This window comes from Mirounga angustirostris, unplaced genomic scaffold, assembly GCF_029215605.1.
Source record: "Mirounga angustirostris isolate CCGP_5_RB_7025 unplaced genomic scaffold, mMirAng1.0.hap1 SCAF_4, whole genome shotgun sequence".
Classification (NCBI taxonomy): Eukaryota; Metazoa; Chordata; class Mammalia; order Carnivora; family Phocidae; genus Mirounga; species Mirounga angustirostris.
Window position 1 is genome coordinate 21,487,909 of NW_026991712.1, and position 25,856 is coordinate 21,513,764.

At 42.4% G+C, this 25,856-nt stretch overlaps 1 protein-coding gene across 2 annotated transcripts in view; it reads left to right on the plus strand.

Annotated features, from left to right (window-relative positions):
* Positions 1-25,856, plus strand: part of EXT1 (exostosin glycosyltransferase 1) — a 276,404-nt gene that overhangs the window by 239,168 nt on the left and 11,380 nt on the right. For both annotated transcript variants that reach the window (XM_064587982.1, XM_045896005.3), the window contains exons 2-8: positions 2,654-2,747; positions 4,287-4,394; positions 9,632-9,751; positions 16,814-16,946; positions 19,615-19,733; positions 20,831-20,926; positions 25,630-25,719. In XM_064587982.1, coding sequence (XP_064444052.1) covers positions 2,654-2,747; positions 4,287-4,394; positions 9,632-9,751; positions 16,814-16,946; positions 19,615-19,733; positions 20,831-20,926; positions 25,630-25,719 — 760 coding nt within the window. The remainder of the gene's footprint in view (positions 1-2,653; positions 2,748-4,286; positions 4,395-9,631; positions 9,752-16,813; positions 16,947-19,614; positions 19,734-20,830; positions 20,927-25,629; positions 25,720-25,856) is intronic.

The window sequence follows — 25,856 nt, forward strand, 5'->3', positions numbered from 1 at the left end:
TAGATGTGGGATGTGTGAGCACATCCAAATGGAGAGGGGGGTCCATAGAAGGGCTGAGTGGAAGGGTACCAAACACATATGTGGCCCACCTAAAACGACTGACCCCTTGCAGATTCATGGGCTGAGCATGGTTAGAAATCTGAAAATCATTGTTTTAAGTTTTATGTGTACATGTCCTGTATGTGTCTTTATGTGGTTCTAGGGATACACAAACGTCAAACATACATTGTACACACATGAGCAGATACCTATGTGTACGTACAGATACACATACACTTATTTGTACAAGGGTTATGGAAACCTTTGGAGCAGTGAGATATTCTGAAAGGACATTCTGTCTTACCTAAAAGTAACATAAAGAATAACAGGACATTCAAACAATCTCTTGTCATTTTGCTGATGAGGAAACTGAGTCCCAGAGAGCTCATGTGTTTCATTCATAATGTCACAGCTACCTAGGGGCAAGAATGTTCATCCCATATCTCCTGTTACCTGTTGTGTGAATGAACACAAGCTTCAATCGTGTAAGTTTTATCCCCAGCATAAGCAAATCCTGCTTCTCTACCACCACTTAAAAATCAACATCCTAGAATAACTGTCATTTGAATTTTTGCTGTAAGTTTTCTGCCTTCCCTCTACCTCCACTCCTTCCCTAAAGTAAATTCTGCAACTGGCAACTTTGAAACTTGTTACCATCCAGAACATTAATAGGGTTTTACATTTTTAGCAGCCTAATGATGAGGATGTAGGACCTTCTGTGCTAGTCCCTCAGGGGTTTCTATTCTGGGCGTTTATTAAACTTTGCTGTAGTCTGAAGCATGTTTGACCTTTTTATATTAAAAACAATTTGAGTTTAAAGTTTATATGTATATTTATGTGTGTGTGTGTGTCTATACATATTCCCCTCTTCATTCATTAGGTAGAGATCCCAACATTTTTAACAGTTGAATTTGAAGATACTTATCAATTATTTCCCTATGTTTGGTGAGCAAAGAAGAAGCCATTACCATCATGATTTAATATTTCTTATTTAGCCAAATTTGAGCCCTCTTGAAAATCTTTTCTACTTTCAAGTCTATTTTGCAGTTTAATTAATGCAGCAAGGGTTTTTATTTTACTCTCAATGGAGATAATCTTAATCCATTCACGGTGACCTTTTCTTGTGCAAATTAGTTGTACAAGCTTGTTTAAGCAAATGGTCCTTTGCATGATGTCTCTTCTTAATGACGGGTTTATAATTGAAAATTGGCTTACTCCCATATGCCTAGTTTGTATGAGAATATAAAAATAGATGTGGACTTTAAAAATATAAATGTATATATCAGTATCCCAAAACGAGGAGGGAAGAATCTGATGCCTTGAGGCTATGACTAAATTAGACTATTAGAGTCAGAAAATGCTGGCGACGTATGCCACGGTCAAAGTCACACCTGTCTGCCGAGCACTGGAAGCTCTTGAAAAATGAGAGTGATTTCATCTTAGCTCTCAGAATCCACGCTTTCATAGGACAGGAGCCATTTCTGGCTTCCCAAGTTTGCTTAAACTCATAATGAACCTGAAACTCTGTGTTTAGGACTGTGTTTGTGGGTCTCACGTTTAAAGTGATAGCCCTCAACAAAATGAAATGCTCCTTGCTTTTCCTGCACTTCACCAGCAGAAAGAGACAGCTGACGCTCGTGTTATATTTTGCCTTTTTTCAAGTGCAAAAACCGTGTGATACCGCCAAGTGGTCTTTGAGTAAAAGCCACAATCCTCTCTTCTGCCCCCTGGTTCTCTGCACCCCGGTTTTCTGCACCCCCCTGCTCTGTTTTTTTTTTTTCTCTTGTTATTCTTATTTCCCCATTTCTTAGGCCAGCTCCTTCCATCTCCCTTGTCTTTCCCCTGTAAGTCGTGTCAACCATTCTTATAACAGGAGTATTTGGCGTAGCTGAATATTCTTGGTTAAATGTAGAAACTCCAGCGTGAAGGAGAAAGTGAATGTTGTTGTGTGCTTGTAATGGAGGTTTCCTGAGTAGGTTTTTTTTTTTTTTTTTAAGATTTTATTTATTTATTTGAGACAGAGAGAATGAGAGAGAGCACATGACAGGGGGGAGGGTCAGAGGGAGAAGCAGACCCCCTGCTGAGCAAGGAGCCCGATGCGGGACTCGATCCCAGAACTCCAGGATCATGACCTGAGCCGAAGGCAGTCGCTTAACCAACTGAGCCACCCAGGCGCCCTCCTGAGTAGGTTTTAATAGCACGGGGTGGGGAACAAGGACAGTCTTAGTTTTGCTGAATAACATGGCATCAAGAGTGACGCGTTGTGGTGTTTTGTTTTTGTTTTTTTTTTTTAAGCTTATAGGAACAAGACATTTCATCAAGACACAAAACTCTGATTTTTGGAAGCCAAACCTAGGCAAGCCAAATTGTTCCTGGGACCATCAGACTTGTCTCTTATGTACCCCTAATTGCTTTGTCCCCCATGAAACTTCACATGTGCTCTCCCTCGTGCAACACCCCCACCTCCACAAAGGGGACCTGAGAACTGCCCGCCAGCCAGTGTATTTCCTGAGTTGCTCTGGGTAATTTCTTGCAGGTGTGCACCCACAGATGTTCATTCATCCCCCACTCCTAACGGGTCTTCGTTTGCTGATTGCTCCTCCTCTCCTTGTAGGTATGATTATCGGGAAATGCTGCACAATGCCACTTTCTGTCTGGTTCCTCGTGGTCGCAGGCTTGGGTCCTTCAGGTTCCTGGAGGCTCTGCAGGTAAGAGACTCTGAACCCTCCCCAGACTAGGGCTGAGGACTGAAGTCAGATGGGGTGGGTTTCCCCTTAGCCCTTCTGCTGGGATCGAAACAGAATGCACAGTTTGCCTTGAACACCTGAAGTCTGTTTTCCCAAGAAAGTCTGCAACACTTTGTATAAGGGGGGTGGGGGGAAGAGGATTTACTCCCTGTCTTCGGACATGGGAAGATTAAATGGTTCACCACCAGGGAGGATAGGTTCTTTGGGGACACGTTTGCAAACGGAGGGTAGATCTGACTGCCCAACAGCGGCCTCATTGGGCAACCTGCAGACACACTGCCCTGCCTGGAAGCCAGTCTCAAGAGCACTGACTTCAGACAATGGCTTCTTGGTGGTGCTTCCCAAAAGCAAATTGTCTTTTCTGCCCACCCCACTCTGTCGTCTCTTGGTGCCTCTAAATTCTGAGAGTGATGCCCAGGGGGTCGTGCTCCTCACTTTGGCCCACCTATCCCCAGGCTCCGCAGCTCTGGGGCCTGTGGGGGTGGGGGGGATCTGCTCATTAGCCTCACTCTGCAGAAAGACCTGCTGAGACACCTGTGCTCATTTCCTGCACCTGGGAGTTGCACTCAGCCTTCCGTGATCTTGAGAAAGCATACTCTCAGCCAAGACTCTCTCCTCCTCCACTCCTTGCTTCCTGGCTTCTCTGTTCTTTCCCCCTCTATGTTCTGCACCTTGCCAGAGTCTGCTTTTGTGTGCAGTGCTTCCTAACATACATCCTTCTGTTGTGTCCTCCAACCGAAGAGCTTGCTCCTGGCCCTTTCCAGTGTGTTCTGTGGAGCATAACCCTAACACTAATGTTCTCGTCGCCTCTGTGGGATGTCGCATGAAGCAAGTAGTTTTCCACTTTGGATTAGGAGTTATTCGCCTTAACCTGGCGTTCCCTGGCTGACAGATCTCTGTGCAAGCAGGACGTTGGTACGACAAGTGGTTTGGATCCGTCCACAGTGAGCGGAACGAGGTTCTGGCTCCGATGTTTACACCGCAGGGGAAAGGGGAGCAGCCGGTAGTAGTTCAGTCCACAGCATGCTTCATCAGGAGGGCCAACCCCCATTCTACCCCTTTTGCTCCTCACGGTGGGGTCAGCCACCCCACAAGCAGACGTGTGGCAGTTACCCTGACAAAACCGTTTATACTCAAGGTTGGTTTTAGGCTGGGATGCTGTTGGTGGACGATTTTTGTTACCTCAGTAAAACTTCTTGGATGAGGCCAGTTGTCGCCATGGCGATAAGGTTAGCCGAACCACGCACTAGAATAGAAATGGGGTTTTAGCCTTTGGGGGCAAGGCCTGCCCACGTCAAAATCTCGGCTCGATCTGTATAGCCTTCCCGCGACTCGGTAACTCATGCGAGCTTACTCTTCTTCTGGCCCAAGCGGCCCAGGATCCATGCAGCGATCCGAGTAAGAAACGCCAGTAGTTGGGCTTGTCCTGCTGTCACCTCCCATTGGAAAGGCTCCCCCTGCCGCTGCCCTTACATTCACGAAGCCCCCTTCTTCACCCAGGCTGCCTGTATCCCTGTGATGCTCAGCAACGGATGGGAGTTGCCGTTCTCTGAAGTGATCAGTTGGAACCAAGCCGCCGTCATAGGCGATGAGAGATTGTTATTACAGGTAAGGAAGGGGCGCTGGCCTTCAGCACATCAGTGGATTATTGCTGCCCCTGTCTAAACTTTCAAAGAAGATGAATCCAAAAGGTCAGCTCTGTAAAAGAAATTTTATCAGGAGAAAATCTCCTGTGTCATGGCGAATATGAAGTCGTTTAATATGACATTGTTCACTTTCCCACACAAAACCCACCCCGCTGCAGGGAAGGTATTTGGCAAAGGAGGTGTGGCAGGTAAAGGATATGAACTTTAATGGTCAGAAGAGGTGTGTGTCCATCCTCTTCCATATCCAGAATTTTTAGAAATTGTACCAGAGAGTTTTTGTACCATCCTGCCACTTCATATTCCTTTCCCCTATTTCTGTAATGGCCCTCAGATTAATTTTCGGAAAGAGGGAAGTCTCTAGGGTTGATTCTTATAATTAGTGTTATCATTGCTCAAATGATCCAGTCTGGGAGCCTGAGCAGTGTTATCTTTAACATGTATATTTAAAAGAGCAGCCTCTAATAAAAAAATGATTTTTTAAATGTATTTTTTGCCACTTGGATCTCTTTATTTTATTTTATTGTATCAAGAACATTTAGCATGGGATTTACCTTCTTATTTTTAAATGCAGGATTATTGTTGACTGTGGGTTCAATGTATTAGACATCTCTGGAGCTTATTCATCTTATTCAACTAAACTTTGTGCCCCCTGATTTAGTAACTCCCCATTTCTTCCTCACCCCCAACCCTGGCAACTCTCATTCTACTCTGTAATTCTGTGAATTTGACTATTTTAGATAGATACCTCATGTATGTGGAATCATGTAGTATTTGTCTTTCCGTGACTGGTTTATGTCCCTTAGCCTAATGTCCTCAAGGGTTCATCCATGTAGTCCTATATTGTAGAAGTCAGACTTAATATGATTAAAATGACCATATTACCCTAATTGATCCACAGATTCAATGCACTCCCTATTAAAATCCTAATGGCGTTTTTTACAGAAAATGAAAAATAATTCTAAAATTCCTATAGAACCATAAAAGACCCCAAATAGCCGAATCAGTCTTGAAAAAGAACAAAGCTGGAGGCATTATATTTCCTGATTTCAGAATATATCACAAAGCTGCAGTCATCAAAATGATATTGTACTGCCGTAGAGAAAGACAGATAGACCAATAGAACAAAATAGAAAGACCAGAAATAAATCTACCCATATACAGTCAACTAATCTTCAACAAGGATGCCTAAGAAAAGTTTGAACTTCTCACGAGCTGTCTAGGGAGAGGAATATGATACTCACAGAGAAATCTAAGGGCAGCAGTTGTCAGTACTAAGGATTTCCTTTTTCTTTTCCTTTTTTTCTTTTAGAGAGAGCGTGCGCAGGAGGGCCAGGTGGGGCAGGGAGCAGAGGGAGAGGGAGAGAGAGTCTCTTCAACAGGCTCCACACCCAGGGCAGAGCCTGATGCAGGGTTTGAGCTCACAACCCTGAGATTATGAACTGAGTCTAAATCAAGAATTGGACATTTAACCAACTGAGCAACCCAGGCGCCCCCACTAAGGATTTCTGAAGCCCTTTTGTGCAATAATGTTTTAGGTTCCACATAAATTGCCATACCCCCTTCTCTAAAATTACAGAGTATTTTAATGTTTTTCATTGATGGCATATATACTTGAACTACCACAAATATTGTAGAATGGTTTTTAATGTCCTAGCTTTTTTTCCTTTTTTCTTTTTTTAATATCAAGAAAATTGAGTTTCTAACTCTGTTGTTGATTCTGCTTCTGCTGCCGGCCAGTCTGCTAGCTGGCTGATGAAGTAGCCCAGTTCTCTTCCTAGAGTAACAGTGAGAGATCTGTACCCACGGGGCTGTGAATTAGGCAAGCCAGGCTGAACACAGCCCCCAGAACATTCCTTCCCTCTGGTACTCAGGTATGTGATCTCCGTGGCCCCTGGGACCTCCAAAACGAAAGAGGAGTACGTGACCTAGCAAAATCCTCCCCGGCCCGAATGGTGTATGTGGGAAACATTGACTCATGAAAGGCCAGACAAAAGTGATATGTGTAGTTCTTTCCCATGTTGCCTTTCTCCTTCCTTTTATGATTTTTTTTTAAAGAATGCATCCTCATCAAAGGAAACTTGGGACATAAAAGGAATAAAAAAACATCAGCCATAATCTCTCCAGTTATACACCAACGCGCCCTGTGAGTTTGACGTGGGTAACTTGGGAGTTTGTCTCGGAGAGGAGAGCACTCCAGGAAACTGAATTGTGGTTGTCCACTTTCTACCATTTCACCAAAGCTGGTGTGGATTTCACCTTCTGAAGCAGTTGTTTTGGCCTTGCCTCTGAAGATTTTGTTTTCCGTCCTGCCCCCGCCCAAACTTGCTGGTGTTTCCCCCTCTCGTTCGCAGTCTGTCTTTGCCCAGCTGCCTCCATATTGAACAGCGACTGTGCTGTCATTGACAGTCGTGGTGAAGAGCTGGTGCCGAGGGGCGCCTGGGTGGCTCAGTCGTTAAGCGTCTGCCTTCGGCTCAGGTCGTGATCCCAGGGTCCTGGAATCGAGCCCTGCATCGGGCTCCCTGCTCAGTGGGAAGTCTGCTTCTCCCTCTCCCTCTGCTCGTGCTCTCTCTCTCTCTCAAATAAATAAACCTTTAAAAAAAAAGAGCTGGTGCCGAGCCCAAATGTCTGCTCCGGGAGATGTTGTTGTTATGTTACAACTTTCTGTTTCCTGTTTTAGAACAGCTCCGATGTTTTTATTTGCATATATTCTTGTCATTATGTCACCAAGAGAGCTGAATGTTGCTTTCCTGTATCTATTTTGGTAGATTCCATTAGTTTTGTTACCATCCATGACCTTTTATTAAGACTTCGCTGAGTTCTGCAACGCTGAACAATCCGACCAAATTGGAATTAATTTATCACTCTCGCGTACCTGTCTCTCAGGACAAGCAGACTAATAACCAATAGCCAAATGCCATGAAAAGCTGGAACTCTTGTCTTTTCGGGCAGTTGGAATTCTCTTCCAGAGCACTTTGCAAAGAGCTATCATTTATATTGTACGTACAAACGGGCAGCATATGGTTCACTTGACGTCATAACATCAAATTGTGGCTTTATAAAAAGGGGAATATATTGGTAGGTTAATGTGTGATATTCCCTCTGGACGCCTGGGTGGCTTAGTCAGGTGGGCGTCCGACTCTTGGTTTCAGCTCAGGTCATGCTCAGCGTGAAGTCTGCTTGAGATTCTCTTCTCCCTCTGCCCCTTCCCCCCCATGTGCTCTCTCTCTGTCTCTCTCTCTTTCTCTCTCTAGAATAAATAAAATCTTTAAAAAAAATACATGATACTCCCTTTACTCATTCATAACCATAGCCTACCTAGTTTTCTGGAGACTATGTAGTCACAGTAGCTTTTGGCATTTTTCTAATGGACTGGTTTCTTGTGATCATGACAAAATAATGAAGTCAACCTATATGACTCTTCGAAGAGGCCACTGACATTTAGAAGAAGGTGTGATTATGAAAATTGAGCAGAGTAACTTTTTTCTAGTCTTTTTTGGCAACCTAGGTAATTTTCTGAGTAAATAAAAATAAATTGTCCTTGACTTATCAAGGATCCATAACATTGATGGTTTCTCTACCTTCTCCAAGGATATTTTACTTCCACTTGACCTTGAGTTCTAATTGCGGGCTAACATTTGCCTGACAGTGCTGCTCCTTTACCCGTGGCCTCCATGCTTCTTCAGCTTTGGGCATCCAGATACACACTCTGGGCCACAGATTTAGGATCTGCTTTGGCAAGTGAGCTTGTCCTTTTGTTCTTACTGTAAAGCTATTTCATTGCTCCTCTGTGGAATAGTCTTGAGTCAAAAAAATTTGCTACCGCCTCCTTCCCCTCCATGAAATTCAGATATAGCCTTAGTCACAATGCCATAAGTAACTTTCTTATTAAAGCAGCTAACAGAGCATTCCTGCTCCAGCCCAGGCCCCCATGTCTTTCTGATTAGTTACATGTTAGCGAAGCAAGCATGCAGAAAGAGGTGAGCACAAGAGGGCAGTTGCTAATCACAAGGAATCTCCTCTAAGAGTATAGACTCCATAAATGAAATAGACCTTGAACTATAAGTGAAGATAGGGAGCAAGCCCAGCAAACCTACCAGAAACCCAAGAAGTACGTGTCAGAGCTCCAGATCCAAACAAGTTCACATACAGACATTAAGCAATTGGTCCAACGTTGAATATCAACACCTTTATGTCAATAATAATAATAGTGGTAGTAATAATTTGCTGTGTTAATTAAGCTTCCCATGTTCTAGGCACTGTGCTAAGCACTTATATGATCTCCGTTACAACCTTCTGATGTTACTACTGTATCCCCATGTTATAAATGAAGAGATGGAATCTTTGAGAGATCAAATAATTTGTCCAAGAAAGCATGGCTAGTAAATGGTAGAACCAAGAATTCCCACCTTGGTCTAATTTCTGTGTCCCCGTGTTTAACCATTAAATCTATATTGCTGGTAAAAATAATGATATCCCTATGGTGGGTTCAACTGGCCATGTTCAATTCAACTCATATTTCTTGAATAACTACTATATAAAAGCCATTCTTATAGCCATAAACTGTGTAGCAGGATGGACAGGACTTAGCTCTTTCCTTTAAAATCATGTAGCCTGGTAGAGAACGGTGATGACTGGACATGTATGATGTTTGACACATCGTGGTAGGTTGGGGTAAGTGCTCAAGCCAAAAAGAGAGGCCGGGGAGCAGAAGAGTCCTTGGGGTAAGGTCACAGGTGTGTGCACATAGAAGTGGAGAGGCTCAGAGACATTCCTTTAGAAGCCCCTTTGTAGATCATTTGGAGTCCCTGGCATGGGCATGTCTTGGAAGTGTTTGGGGGATAATGTCTTTCAGCCTCTCCCCAAAGCTGATAGCTCCCTTCTGTGTAGAATGTGGTTTTCCATGTGTTAAGACTGAGGATTTGTGAGACCCTAAGCAACTGATAAGCTGTTACCAAATCTTAGAGGGGACTTTAATTTCCATGCATTAAAGGTTGTTAAAGCTGATCCCCAGTAAGTACTGTTTGTACCTGATGCCTGTTAAGGACATTTCAACTTAGGGGTTGGTGATTTTTAGCCGATCTGTACACTAACACCTGAATACTAAGAAGTATAAAAGCCTAACCCAGGTCGGTTATTTCGATCAAATGGCATCTCATTGTTTGAGAGTTATAGTTATTATGTGTTCACCTTGTGTTACAGATCCCTTCTACAATCAGGTCTATTCATCAGGATAAAATCCTAGCACTTAGACAGCAGACACAATTCTTGTGGGAGGCTTATTTTTCTTCAGTTGAGAAGATTGTATTAACTACACTAGAGGTAAGTGAGACCCCTTGGCTCTTGGTCTTGAATAATGGTCCTTTATACACTTCTGTTGGCCTTCTCTTTTGTTACTTGTGAGGTGTAATTGGTCAAATGGGACAAAACTGAATTTTTTGTACTGGGATATGTCAATTAACCCTCTTTTACCTGCTCTGCCATGCCCAAGCAAATCCCTCCGTTCCTCCCATAACTCCACAGAGGAAAACTGACAGGAGGAGGAATGACCCTTCTTGGCACAGGGATCGGCTCTGTCTTCCATCATTTCAGCAATATGTGGTTAATGACTGTCCTCCCATCCTTCACACTCAGTGGCATCCTTTGAAGACTTGTTTCTGGAGCCCAGTTAGAGATCAGATAGTGACCAAGTAGGGGAAATCTTCTACAGAACATTCTAGAAATGTTAACAGTTTACTGGGCGCCAGTGGCATTGGTTCTCAAGACGTGCATCCCAACCAGCATCAGTGTTGCAAGGATGTTTTAAGAAGAAAACCGGGATTACACTTATCTGGTGCAGAAAATCTCCTAGGCATATGGGTGCCCCTTGTAAGTTGCTTTTTTTTTTTTTTTTTTTTTTAAGGCAGTAAGGAAAAAGGAGAGGGAAGCATGGAGATGATTAAAACCTTTGGAAGTAGAACAGATAGTGATGTCCTGAGGCTACACCACAATAGCACAAAGAGCTAAGAAAAGAGTTAGAAAAGGGCACACTCATGAATTACAGACCTGCAGGAAGGAGAGCAGAGGTCCTCTGATGAGGCACACCATTGAGGTGATTCTGAGGTGTTCACATAATGCCACGGGGGCATCTGTGGCCTCACTTTGGAGTATTTGCTTTGGAAAAGTGTTTATTGCTCCGAAAGCTAATGTAATTTGCAGCATACACTGAGGAGTCTGAGTAATACCAAGAAAACTGAAAATCACCCTGTTTTGTCCACACTGCTGTTCTCTTGCCATCCTGGGTATCAGAGCCTGTGCTGGCCATGCCCTGGGCACAGTGGGGCATTTCCCTACCCCAAGCCAAGCCTGGGCTCCTGCTCTGGTCAGAGTATCTTCTCAGGAATGGTGCACATTTTTTTTTTTTTTTCATCCTGGAACTAGGTGAAAGGGGCTCTTTAGGAGCCAGGCTCACCCCATGAAGGGGACAAGGTCAGAATGGCCTCCAGGGGCTTCCTTCTTGCAAGCAAACCTCTTGTTCCTTAAAATTGATTGCATTTGTTCATCTGTTCATAGCAGCAGGTTTGAATATGTAATAGATTTTACTCTTCTATCCTGTTTTCCATCCAAGACCTTTCCTAGGCCCTTCATAAGGAAAGTTGAATGTCAATTTTTTTTTCTTTGTGGAATGAGTGCTTTTTATGAAGAGTACATGTTCATTTTAGAAAATAATGGAAGATACTTAAAGCATAAAAATAAAATAATCTACCCATACAAAATCACTGTTGACATATATATATATACACACACAAACATATATATTCGTTTTTTCTAGGCAAATTTATACACATGTTGTAATTTTTAAGGAGTCTTTCAGGAGTGTCTAGCTGGCTGGGTCAGCAGAGCCTGCGACTCTTAAGCTCAGGGTTGTAAGTTCAAGCCCCACGTTGGGTGTGGAGCCTGCTTAAAAATAAATGAATCAATAAAGAGGAGTCTTTCTAAACTTAGTTTATGTTTTTTTCTCCTTTTAATAATGTATTGTTAACATTTTCTCATGCTGTTGGATTTTTCTGCAATTATTTTAATGACTATATAATATTCCATTCATGATATCACTTAATTTCTTTCATTATCCTCAGTTTGAAGATATTGCCATTGTTTCTGCTTTTTCATTATTAGACACATTGTTGAAGCAGATAGCCTCAGCACTAAATTGTTCTGCGGGTTCAAGATTACTTCCTTAGGATTAATTCCTTGAATACAAAGTCCTGGTTTAAAGAATATGACATATGCTAAGATTTCTAATAAATTGTCAATTTTCCTGCAATAGAATGAAATTAATTTATATTCCCTCCAACTTATATGAGAGGACCTGTTTTTATTATTTCTGGTATTTTTCACTTCCACCAATACTGGACATTATATCTTTCAAAATGATAAATCATTATTTTCTTAATTTATATTTCTTGGGATAATAGTAAGAATGATTTTTTTCATATTTCTTAGGCAACTCACAAAGAAAGAAATAGAAATGGCCACAGCATTGTCCCGTAGTGACATAATTTTTTAAGAGCTCATAAATTTTTCTCATAAATTTTTAAGAGCTTATTATATTAAAAATATTAACCCTTTGACTCTTTTGTTGCAAATATTTCCCCCAACTTGTGGCATCCCTTTCTCTTTTGTTTATAAGGAGGCAATCTTTTCTTCTGTGGCTTTTCCATTTGCTACTGTTCAGAAAGGACCTTTTGACACATAATTTATATACACACACTCCCTTATATTTTTCTAGTACTTCCGCGGTTAACTTTTTACATTTAGCTATTTAATCCAATTTACTTTTATACATATGATCTGTACTGAAAAGTCTATTTCTTTTTCTTCTTTGACAGATTGTTAGGTAGTTTGTCCCAATATACGAAGTTGTCTTGCCTCAATATTGTCACATGCCACGTTTATGCACCTCTGGGTCTGCTTCTGGCCTTTTGATTCTGCCCTGTTGTCCACTCTAAAACACAAAGGCCACATATTTTCATTTTTCCTACCTTTTGCCCTCCTTTGGTGGACCTCCATTTATTTAACTAATCTACTGTTGGCTATTAATGTTGTTTCTAGTTGTTTGTTTTGTAGAGATCTAGATATAGATGTCTTTAATCCAAGCAATGCGTTTCTTCATGTATCTTAGGCTATATTTCTATTTTTCTGGGATGGAGTCCTTAAAGTGGGATTATTACTAAGCCAGAGTCTAGGTTCATGATCTGCATGCCAAATTACTCTTTAAGAGGATGCATCATTCTGGACTCTCATAAGCCCTCTGCGGGGAGACCTTCTCTAGCGGCCCTCTTGTTAGCCTTAAGGATCATAATTAAAACACACACACACACATACACACACACACACGACTGTGCAGATTTGCCAGATGAAAGATGGCATCTCCTTAATTACATTTCTTTTGAGTATGGTTTATTGCATAGAGCTGATCTCTTGCCTATTCAGTTAGCAGTGCTCAATTATCCTGTAAGAACAGTTGGATGTGTTAGATTCATCAGAATAGAATCTCAAGTCAAGCTGTTGTCATCTCTGTGCTAGAAAGGCCTTCCGCTTGGATTTAAGCCATGCAGTTCTTCAGCGACAAAGTTGTTTTGAAAACACTATGAACCATGTACTTCATTCAAATTTATAGCAACTGTCAAATTCTCCTTATATCGTTCCAAGATTGGATTGTAACAGTTTGACCCCTCAACCGAATTGCATGAAAGATACCATCCAGTTTCCCTTTTTAATTCAGAACTCAGATTACCCCAGAATTCAATGTAAATAGAAAAGCAGAGAACATAGCAGAAAATGCCATCCACATACACAAATAAAGCCAACATGTTTATGAGAACGACTTAAGTATCACATGTCAAAAATGCCTACTTGGCTTAGAACTTAGATGATATAAGTCAGTATGTGTTGGAGCTCCTAAGTTATGAAGATAATTCAAAGTTACCCTTAGACAACATAGATTTGAGGATCCTTTGCTTTCAGGATGTTCTACACTCAGACTCTCAAACCCTGGGCCTTTCTTCCTGTTTGCTGTACTCTAGGCCATGGGAAGGGGATGACTCTGTGTTTGGAGAGTATGAGCCTTAGTGTTGCAGGTGATGCTTAGACACAACTGGAAGCAGGACCCCTTCTTTCCAGTGCCCGTATCAAGTTGTTAATACATTACAGTGCCCCGCACTCTGTCATACTTGGGACTTGGACTGATAGAAGCTTCCTAATTCTGCATCTTGGAATTAAGGAGCCGTTGGATCAGAGCTAGGCTCTTTGGAGCTCAGTTTTTGTGTGTGTATGCAAATTGAGAAGTAATGATGGGGAGAGTGATAAAATATTGCAGAGACAGTGTTCCTTCATAGATGCCATTGTTTGTCAGAATATTACACAGCAGTAACCTGGCACTGATGATTGAACCATGAGAGCTCAGTCAGAATCGAGGTGAGTGAAAGAAAAGTACACACGACTGTAATAATGTGTGAGAAGAACTAATGGTAGTTTGGACAGCACATTTTTAATGGAGTTTTATGAAGTATGCGCCAATTTTTCCTCTTTCTCTCTTACCTAACAATGCACATTCAAACCATGGTATTGCTGATGCTGTTGTGTGGTGGGATATTAAAAACCAGTGAGATGATGGAAGTAGAATGCTTTGGCTCCAAGTGGGGTAGCATTCGGTGGCACTGTGTGTGTGAGGCAGCCTTGCATTGGTCAAAAGACCAAATCGGGGCCACACAGAATGATAGTAACCTGTAACCAATAGTCCATTATTCATAAAACAGGTGGCACAGAAAAAAGAAAAGTAAGGAGCCTGTCATTCTTCCCTTTGAATTCATATTAATGAGAAATATTATCCTTATCAGGGGTGTCAGTTACATCTGTAATGAAAAGCTTTTGTATTGTGTATGTGTGTCTGTGTGTATGTTGTTGATTTTCTTTATAGCAACTTCTAAGTGTGATGTCTTCTTCCACAATAAAGAGTGAGCTCTAGTACTCTGAAAGGATCCTGGGAGCTGTCCAGTGTAGCGATAGGGAAAATTGGACATTAGGAGAGGGACAGAACGACTTTTCTGTTTGGTGAAATGAGATCCATGCTCTTTTAGACTTTTGAGAAGGCAAGTGGTTACAAACCCTTTAGAAAATGTTTGTCAGTACGTATGAACAGCCTTAAAAATATTTATGCCCATTGACAAACTTCTAAAGAATCAATTCTAGATGGGGTAAATTTTAATTCATAACTACATTCATTGCTTTGCATGAAAAAATTTACACTATCCTTGGTCATTTAGGCTAAGTAACCCATGAATACTATTAATAATATGGAAAGTTATCTATAATATATAATATCTATGATATTATAGCAGTGTAAAAATGGAAAAATCTATGCCTAGAAAATGAATGCAGGAATGAGATTTTTTTTTTTTAAGGCAAAAAAGTCAAGTCTTAAGTGTAAAAACTTAGGTAGCTATTCCTAACAAATTCTGAGAGGTTATTATAATTTATGTGATATTTTATTGTTCTATTACAAATGAGAAAAGTGAGACATAAAAGTGGCAAATTGCTTGGCCCAGATTAAATTAAATATTTGCTGTTGCTTTTGTACCTTTGTTGATATCTTCCTATCAAGATTCATTTGAAGAGAGTATGACATGCTCATTGCTATCTCGGAAGAATACTATAACTTGTTGTATCCTTGAATTCAAAACAATAACAGTGTTGTGATGCTGAAACAGAAAGAGTATGACAATGAGAAGCATACTGCCGAAAGATGGTGACCCATTTTGTGGCATCCCTTGGATACATGTCATTTGTAAATGTGTGGGACTTATGATGCTGTCTACTTTCAATTTATTCTGTGTCTTGATATCCGAGTTCATTTAAGTAACCACATGCTAGAAAGAACATAAATCTGGAAAGCAAGAAAAGTGGATCTAAACAAAAAGCTGTAAGGGAAAATAGACAGTAGATTTGGAAGATATAAATAATATAAAACTAGGATAAATGGTATATGAAGTGAAATTGCTCACCATATGAAAACCCTTCACAACCGTAAGAAGTTTCTCATAATTAATGCCTAGACAACAGCTTTTTAACACATCTCTGTTGTCCCAAAGAAAGTAAATGTTAATAATTTAGCTAGGTTCCTAAACTCTCCACCAAATTAGAAACTTCTTCCTAGCCATGTAAAATCAGCAGTTTTGATCTGGGGGAAAGAGAAAAATGCAGAAATCATTGAACTAAAATATTTGAGTTCTTCCGAATTACCTCCTTGCTTCCTTTCTTCTCTCTCATTAAGAAATGTAAACATGATAAGGTTTGCAAAATAAATGTAGCTCACTTTATTACTTATCTATCACTATGTGGGATGAGACGATTGTGTTAATAACCTTAAATGATAAAGCTCCATTGAAAATGGTCTTTACTTAAAGTCACATTGCATTAAATGGGGGCCTTGAAAATAATGATTTAGGTCTTAAATCTCTTGAGAGACATGGCAGACTTTTTTTTTTTTTTAAGTACAGAAAAAAATTGCTGCAAACATGAAATCCTGTATCAAGTTAATTATTTGCCAAATCATGTCTTAATGAGTGGATGGTATAATTACAAGAGTTTGAAAGTCACAGAGAGAAATCTGTAAAGTGGACTAATCACGTTCATCTGACAAATGATTCAGGATGGGAGAATGTTTGACTCTAAATGTAGAATTTAATGATCTGCGAGGTCCCAAAGTCCAAAGAAACTAATGAACTAGCATGGCTATTAGTCTTCATATGCCATGGTGCTTGTCCTATTATGTGGGATGTTTTGAACAATTGTTAACTCACTGCTTTTTGAGATGAAATGTAGAAAAACTTCAGCTAACCAGCACCCCAGAGTCCTACAATTGACTTTGAAAGGAAAACAAAATATGACAGATAAATCTGCCTCCCCAATTAAAGGAACAAATTGGAACTTCAACAGTTTCTAGAATGTTCCATGCCTCCTGTACCCTCCCAAACCGGTCTCCACATGCACATCTCTGTGGACCGAGAACAGATCTTCCTGGCTCAGCCATCAAGGAAGCTGTTCCATGCACTCTGCTTTGAAATGAGAATGTACTTATTATTATAGAAAGACAAGGTAGAATTTATGGTAAAACTGAAGTTTAATTAGGAAATTTCATTAGCCATCATTCATCTCTTTCTCTCTCCCACTCTCTTCCACTGCTCTGTCACTCTGTCTGTGTCCCGGACGCTTTTATCAGTGGAAAATTTGGGGATAGAGTCACTACTTTGAGGGACATCATTCCTCACATTTGGATTGAACATGCTCCTTATCAAATACCATCAAGGTCTCATTCTCACCACATACTGTGTTTTTATCTTCTAGATTATTCAGGACAGAATATTCAAGCACATATCACGTAACAGTTTAATATGGAACAAACATCCTGGAGGATTGTTCGTACTACCACAGTATTCATCTTATCTGGGAGACTTTCCTTACTACTATGCTAATTTAGGTAAGTGAGTTCCTTCCAGGGTGCTGCCCCTTGTTTACCCTCCAGATGTTGTCCAGACTCCGAGTCCCTTGATTTCTCCATCCTGTAGCAGGGTCTTCCCACCAGCCTACATTGGAGATGGCTTTCTAGAACCCTATCCTTAAACGGTGTATCAGGATCAAGAATTATAAATCCAGCAGAGCATTGCAAAATGAAAAAACTCCTTTCTTGTCTAAGCAGCTGGACTTCACATAGAGTAGACTCATTCCTTTTTGAGAAACAGGTTCCCCAAACTACAGATCATTTCGAACATGACGATGGGTTTGCTGTAATTTTATGTCTTCTCGTATATAAGATCGAACCAGGAGAGCTCTCCCTAATTTCTTTTTTCTTTTTTCTTTTTTTCTACAATCTCAACTTCTCTCTCTCCTACCAAAGAAAATTTGAATTAATAAAGGGGAAGGAGAAAGATTTAAGAATGGATGACGAGATAACTCTGTTCACGCATTTAACGTTTATTGTGCTTGTCTTATGTACTCTGTTAATGCAATGCTAGGTGTTTAGAAACAAAAAGTCAGATGAGATACAATCTCTGCTCTCAAGCAGCTTTTCGTCTAATCATAATGGGGAAAGAGAATGGACAGAGGGAGAAAGCTCTCCAAAAGGCTATTGTTATTGCCGTAGACCCTCTGTACATGGAGCCCCACTTGTGCTAGCGTTAGTAACATTTTAGACCTTTTCCCTCATTCACAGTTCCGAGTTGGAGAAACTCTGGGATAGTAAAGCATCTTTCAAGTCAATGTGGGAAAAAGATTCTAGATTTTCCACCCTGTCCCGATATTCTCCGTAGCCATCTCACCTCTTTTTTTTTTTTTTTTGAGTTGTGCGTGTTTAATTTGAAACTGATAAAAAGAAACTTAAAAGAAGTGGTGGCCCGAAATACCAACCAGTGACAAAGAACCCTTTCAGCCAAATCAAACATATTATGGGGACTGTATTAAAATCAGTGAATGGCCCACACAGGGTAATGTATTTAGAATTTGGTAATTTTCAGAAAAAGGCCAGAGTCATTAAAAAATGTCTACATATTTCCTGCGAGCAGTGAGATCTCCATGTGGAGGGAGCACATTAGAAGTGTGTACATGGGGCGCCTGGGTGGCTCAGTTGGTTAAGCGACTGCCTTCGGCTCAGGTCATGATCCCGGGGTCCTGGGATTGAGCCCCGCATCAGGCTCCCTGCTCAGCGGGAAGCCTGCTTCTCCCTCTCCCACTCCCCCTGCTTGTGTTCCCTCTCTCGCTGTGTCTCTCTCTGTCAAATAAATAAATAAAATCTTAAAAAAAAAAAAAAGTGTGTACGTGATGCTTCCTAAACTAGTACAGGAAAATGTAGACGTGGTGCTTGTCCTCACCAGGAGAAAGGAAACCCCTCCACCCTATTTCTTCTTCTTCGGCAAAGTTTTGAGAAAGTGGAGAAGTCAGCTTCTTTCTAACATGCAATTAAAGTACCAATCGGATGATCTAATTTGCTCTACAAAACACTCGCAGAATCCTTTAGTAGACGTTGTCTGATTCCTACCTTTATTCTATCAACATCAAAGCTTAACTCGAATGTCACTGCACACTCTCGTTTGCATTGAAGCTACCAAAACACAAAATTCCTGGGTCTGAACTACGGAAGTTTTAGAAAGCTTTTAAATGTGTCTCCAGTTTCCTAGTGAGTTCTTCCGGAAAACCTCATTTGGGGGGAGAAGCCATCTCGCTGCTTTCTCTTCCGTGGCTCCTGCTCGTTTTACATATTTATCTAAACCTTTCCACCCAGGGCTTCAGAGCACGCAGCAGCGGAGGTCTGGGTCATGTACTTTTTCCCTCAGCTTATGTCAGAGCCACACAAAAAGAGCTTCTCGACAGTGTAGAGGCTTCTGTCCAAAATGATGATGATGGGGCTGAGGGATAGCTGTGAACAATATTGAGCACTTAACTGTTCGCTGGGCCCTGTTCTCACTGCTGTGTCTGCATTCACGCCTTTCATTCTGTTCTCCTCACAGCCCCATAGGTTTGATGCTCTGACTCTCAGCCCCGTTTCACGGCTTTGGAGACACCGAGGGGAAGATCCCAGCCCCAGTGAGCAGGAGCAGAGGGACTCACACCTAGACAGCGAGGCTCTGGGTGCTGTTCTTTGAACGTTTACCACTTGCTGGTCATTATTGGAAATAGTATTAATCAGGCCAAAAAGACAAAAAAAACCACCCCAAAACCCTTAACTCTATTATGAAGAATAAGAGCTCTTCAAATACCCAGGGAGAGAGCACATTTCCTTAAATCCACCTTACAATGTCAGTGGCTGGAGTAGACTCTTCTGGGAGTAGAGGGTGGTGAGTGGTGGGCTGTGTGTTCAGACTTCGGGTCCCTAAAAAGCTGCAGGGAGGTCAAAGACACATCCCCAGGGGAGGACAGGTTATCCGAGGAAGAGCGTACAGGTGGACGTGGAGCTGTAAGTTATCAAGGTCTCAGGCAGCAGTTAACCAGCAGCTTTTCACCTTGTTTTTGTTCTGTCAGGACAGAAGAGGGAAAGGAAAAATACGCGAGGAGGGAACATCAGCTTCAGGGCGAGGCAATGGAGCGAGGAGGAATGATTTTCTAAGTGTTGTTTCCCGGTGTTTCATTGGGCTTCTCTGGCGTTTCTATTTCAGGTTTAAAGCCCCCCCCCAAATTCACTGCAGTCATCCACGCAGTGACCCCCCTGGTCTCGCAGTCCCAGCCAGTGTTGAAGCTTCTCGTGGCTGCAGCCAGATCGCAGTACTGTGCCCAGGTGAGTGGGGGGCCAACCGCCGCTCCTGCCTCCTGCAGACCCTGCTTTTTACCTGCTCTGTGCTCTGCTCCCTGGGGCTCATCCAGCGGCATGCCCTGTTACTCCCCTTTCACTTGTCATGCTTGTTACTCCTCCCTTTCATCCGATTAGCTAAACATTCTTGGAAGTGAAATTTAGCACAGGTAAGGGACGGGTTACAAAGAGATGTTTCACTGGGGTAAAGTTAAAACATATATACCAACACGTTCTTGAAAGAACGCGTAAGGACGTTATTTTGTTTTTAAATGTCAAAGTGTTACGATAACCTCAGACATGCCATGGGAGGACCCAGAAGACGGAAGTTTTCAACGGAAGAAACAGACTTGTTGGTGTCAGGAGGTGTCCACTTTTCTTTCGTAGCACCTGTGCCTTCATTATAAAATTGGGAGCAGAAGATTCTATCTATGATAACAGAATTTTCCAAATCAGTGTCACTCCCATACTCTTTCCACAGTGGCATTTCGGATTTGTAAATTAGGTTGTACAAGAAGGCTTACAAACCTGGAAAGAATTAAATCATATTGAAGTATGCCCTTCTGAACTGAACACACTTATTGGGAATAATAAAGTCACATAAAATCAGCAACCATTCTAGAGAATCCAAATCATGAGCTCACCCTACTAGTTAAATCTTGAATTCTCCTCTCTCCCACACTGCCTGGAGTAGCACCGCTTCCCAGCCAATGTTCTGGAGCTCACTACCCATTTTTATTTAATTTTGGTCAGTGTTGGTATCTCGCTCATCAAACAATATCAGAATTTAAGAAGCCACTGTATCAAGATTCAGCAACCCTGAAATTTACTTCTTTTCTCCCCAGCTTTCTCCTGCCCTCTTGATGTAGTTTTTTTCAGGGTTCTCTTTTTGTCCTCTCTCTCTCTAGTTATTGAGGTGACTGGGTTCTGGAGATTGTGTGGGAGGGGGGCTCTCTTTAAAATTCAAGTTTGATGTCTCCCTCTCTGCCTTGCTTAGGCCTCTTTCTGTCTCTAAGAAGAAGCTGGGTGGAGGCCTCACTAAAGTCAGCCTTACCAAGCCGTTCATGGCCTCCTGTCCCTTTCAGATTATAGTTCTATGGAATTGTGACAAGCCCCTACCAGCCAAACACCGCTGGCCTGCCACAGCTGTGCCTGTCATTGTCATCGAAGGAGAAAGCAAGGTAGGACGAAAAGGGGCCCTGAGCATGGAACCGCCATGGACTGTTTGTTTCTCCGTGGGGCACCGTGGGTGTTGGCACTAGACAGCTTCTTCCTGCCCCCCCCCCTCCCCGGGGAGCTTCTGGCTCTGGACTCTTTTTCCTAAAATTTTCCCTGTCACTGAAAATCCTCAGCTTTGACAGCTCTCGGTTCTTGAATTGGGGATTCGTGGGTCCTAACACCACCTCTTTAGGAGCTTTGTGGCCCCACATATCCTTTCCTTCTCTGACCGTCGGTTTCCTCCTCATCTACAAAATGGAAGTAATAACATATTCCTAGGGTTGCTACTAGGATACAATGAATTCAGGGCCTGGCAATAGTGATCCTTGTATAAACGAAAAGGATCAAGACAAAGCTGCTGACGGCGGCCAAGCATGAGGTTTGCTTAGCTGGTTCATCAGGATCGGTTGTGTCTTTCAGAATAGTGGCTCGTCCTCACATTTATCTTCAAAAGGACATCTGCACTTTAATTCCATATGGGTGTCTCCATCAGAGACTCACACGTGCTGCCTAGCTGTCCCCTTGCTTCCATTCTCCAATTCATTTTGCCTGGAACTGAATGATCTTCTAATCATCTCTCAGCCTTAAGGGACTCTATTTGCTAATGCTCGAAATCAGCATTTGAGGCCGTGTGTAATCTGGCCTTGGCCACCCTTGCCGTCTTCTTCTCTCTCATTGCTTCCCCCACCCAGACCCTGTCCTCTCACCAAATTTGATCATTCACAGTTCTCTAAATTGCACTGTATCCCCTCCTGCCTCTAATTCTTGCCTTTCCCTTGTGCTCTAAGTCTCAATGCTTTATCTCTGTTATCAAAATTTCCATGCATTCTTTAAGCCCCTGTTCCCATGCTACCTCCTTTTGGAATTTCTTCTGCTCTTGGCAGCCAGGGGTGAGTTCTTTTTTCTCTAGCTTCTGCTTGTTGCTTTCTTGTAGTTCATATCCATTGTGAAGAAATTAGTTGCTACTAAATGGAACAGATTGGTGAAGCATGTCATCTAAGAGACATCCTTTGTTAGTCCCCAAGAAGGCAGGTCTTGAGAGATTATCTCACACTAAGTAAAACATCTTTGAGCCAGGATAAAAAATAGCAATTAGGTCAAACCATTTGAAAATCATCATTTGGCTTGCTAAAAGTAGCAGTTTCATGTAGTTCGACATGATGCAGTGAGAATTACAACTGTCACGTGGGCAAGATGATCAATGCATTATCTATTCATTTCCAGTGTATGACCGCCTGCTCTGTGCCAGGCACCATGTAGTATGTTGGAACGCAGTGCGCGATATGACGGATAAAGTCCCAGCATTTGCAGGGCTGGAGTCAAGTAACATGGTTATCCAAGAGCTGCTTCATAAGCATTTAATGAGTAAAGGTGGGAATTAGAAAATCACCTGCCTCTAGGCATGGGTCTTACTTACCCTTATGAAATCCATCTCACCAGTGCCAATGCCCGAGGTCCTAAACAGTGCTCAGATGGCTGCTGTCAACTTTGGACTTGGGAATTCATTGTTTTTTGTGCTTCCATGGGTGACTAGCTCTCCTTCTGGTGGATAAGTCTTCCTTTGAATATGTCAGGATATCAAACAGGATCCAGTCAGACTGGGTGCCATTCTGACTTGTATAGTTAGTATTGCATTTTTACACACAGATTCACTGATTGATTTTTTATTCTCACTCTGTGAGTAGTCCCAGTTTCTTTATGAACAAGATGGTGGCTCGATCAGCTGTAGCTTATAAGATATTTCACATTCTCCCAGCCATATCAATTGCTACTCGGCCTTTTGGCTAGGATCAAGTGTTGTGCATTGTCCCAGCCATATCTGTGTCTGGGCTTCTGGCCGTTTGTTGAGTCCTAGCCTCTGCCTTGGCCTGTGATTCCAGTGGGCCATTCCTTTTCCCTCACTCTCACTGCCCTGGGATTGCACCACCTAGTAAAGCATTTGTACTTAATTAAGTATCACTTCAGGCTCTGTATTCTGGAACCTCGGCCAAGACTCAGGCCCATTTTGAGGATTCAGTGAGATAGTACATTACAGGGGCTTAGCCCTGGGCCTATGATGCACCCAGGGTCCACTAAATGTCAGCTGCTCTTCTGTGTGGCATTGGAACATTACAGTTTGTTTTATGGGCTGTGAAGCGAGTTATTCAAGTCTCTGTACCTCAATTTCTCCTTCAGTAAATGGAAGCAATCATAATACCTAAAACAGGGTTGCTAAAAGATCAAGTGGTACAATACTAGACGTGTAAATGCACTCGGAAGTGTGGATGCACATGGTGGGTGCTTGATAAATGTTAACTCTTACTGTGCTTTGTATAATTACTTAGGGATATTCCTTATCTTCCCCATTAGGCAATAAACTTGAGTCTTGGTCATTTCCTACCCATGTTTGCTAATTCCAGAAGGGGTTGGGCTGGTATATGGTAGCTAAATATTTCTTACATGAACTAATAAGCAAAACCCATTTCACTTAGGATTGACTTTCTAAGTACTCTAGTTCCTTTCATGTTAAACCACTGAACTTTTGGAATGTGGCTGAGGCAAGGTATTTGGAAGAGAGCGTCTAGTTTCTACACTAGAATTTGAAGTTGCTGGACGATGGGCTCATAACCTCTGTTGATGAAGCAGGTTCAGAAAAAGGAAATGGATCCTTTTATAAAACCAGTGGTTGGGAATGTAATGGGAAGGAAGTCATAGGTCCTGCTCATTCCCCATTGTACATTTCCATATCTAGCCTTGAGTTTAGGGTTGATCTGTTCACTGTTTTGGCTGCAACATTCTATTTTGAATTTATAGGCCTTGTCTGTGCAGCTCTCCCCTATAGACTTAACAAGGGAAAGGTCAGGGCATCGCTAAGCTGGCAGCTAATGGTTTCTGTGTTAGTCGGTGGACATGTAAACTGTATCAGGAGAATTGCTTCAGGCTGAGATTTCTGAGCACCGTGTATATGGGGTTGCTGATCGCTTTATATTTTATTTTATTTTGAAAGCCTGAGAAAGAAAAAGAAAACTTGACCCAGTTGACGGATGTGTAGGAGCAGACCCCGGAGCCATTTATGCTGTAGATACATCCCTTGAGCTCCCAGAGTTGGGCACTTCCCATCCTTTAATGTCAGCAGCCCTCCAGTAGCTTCATGGGCGTGGAAACCAAATCGCATAGATCAGCTGGCTTCTTGTTGTAAATACAAGCTTGAGCTTCCCGGCGGTGGAGGTCCTCAGATTTGTGGGTGTCGTAACTGTTGATATGACTTGCAGAGGAAGGTGGTGAAGATGAGGTTGCCTGATGTGCCCCCAATTCACTTTTGAGGTCCTTCTCGAACCTGAGACAGGTGTCACATAGTGGCTGAGGTGCTCTACAGAATCTCACCGTGGGGGATGAAATGCGGGCAGGTCCGTCCTGAGCAAGACACCTAATCTTTCTATGCCTTAGCTTTCTCAGCCGTAAAATGGGGTTATTACAAAGGAGAAATGCGATGCTATTACAATGTTAGTTATTCTTATCATTCTCATGGTTAGTTGTTCTGCAGAGTACATTCACCACAGAGGTTTAAGGTATGACTGTCACAGAGAAGTCTCTCTAGTCTTTTTTTTTTTTTTTAAGATTGATTTATTTATTTGAGAGAGAGAGAGAGAGCATGAGCTGGGGGAGGGGCAGAGAGAGAGAGAGAATCTAAAGCAAATTCCACACTGAGCACAGAGCCCGAAGTGGGGCTCGATCTCAAGACCCTGAGATCATGACCTGAGCCGAAACCAAGAGTTGAACGCTTAACCGACTGCGCCACCCAGGCGCCCTGGAGTCTCTCTAGTCTTAATTTTCCAGCTGGTCCTCTCATGCCCAAAGCCCTCACCCCAGACCGCCCGCACACACTTCACCATGCCTTATCCTGGAGCTGCCCAAACTTTATTCATATACTACCTTCACAGTTTGCCTAAATCCATGGACCACGTCGGCTATTTTTAATTTAATATTTGTCTATAAATCAGCTTACTTTTCATTTCAATGAGATGATTTTTAAATAACTGTACTACTACCTGTTATTGCTGTAGCTACTGATACATGTGTGTATATTTTTTTTCTAATCTATGCTAACATCCGTAAAGAGGAGAATTTTTAAATGTTTGTCTATGTACCTCCCAAAACGACGTGGCCTTCCAGCGGTGTGGGCCCCACATTTGGAATCACAGCTCCATCCGTCTAGTCTCTCCAGGCCTCAGTGTGCGGGTTCTCTCCTCTGTGCCTTCACATCCGCTCAGCCCTGTTTCTGCCTCACTTCTGTTTATACCTGGTGAATTCCTACCCATCAAGTCCTCCTGCAGTGTCATTTCTTCTCCGAGGCCTTCATCTGCCCTTCCGAGCGGCTGGTTGCAGGCTGGGACAGATCGTCTGCATCTTGATGTCTCTGCGGACTGTGAACTCCTCCGAGACGAGAGAATATGTCTCACTTACCTTTATGTACTCCCTTTGACTAGCACACAATAGGTGCCCAACAACTGTAGAACAAATGACTACACTGATGGGAAATGGAAGTCTTCAATGTTGAGGGGTGACATGGTGGCAGAACATTCTTTTTGAAGGTGAGGATGGGGGAGTTTTCCCGAAAACAGGTCTCGAAGTTTACCTCTCCTTTCCTTAATTCCTTCCCTCCTGCCTGCTTTCCACCCACTCCCAGGTTATGAGCAGCCGTTTCCTGCCCTATGACAACATCGTCACAGACGCCGTGCTCAGCCTCGATGAGGACACTGTGCTTTCAACCACGGAGGTAAGCGCCCCCACCTGAGGAGCGGGCGGGGGGCTCTTCAGGCAGTTGCCCCAAGCCCCAAGGTGCCGGCGCTTCCTTTTCCCCGGGCCATGGCCAACCTGAAAACCTTTTTCAAAACTTCCTGCAGAGTCGGTTCT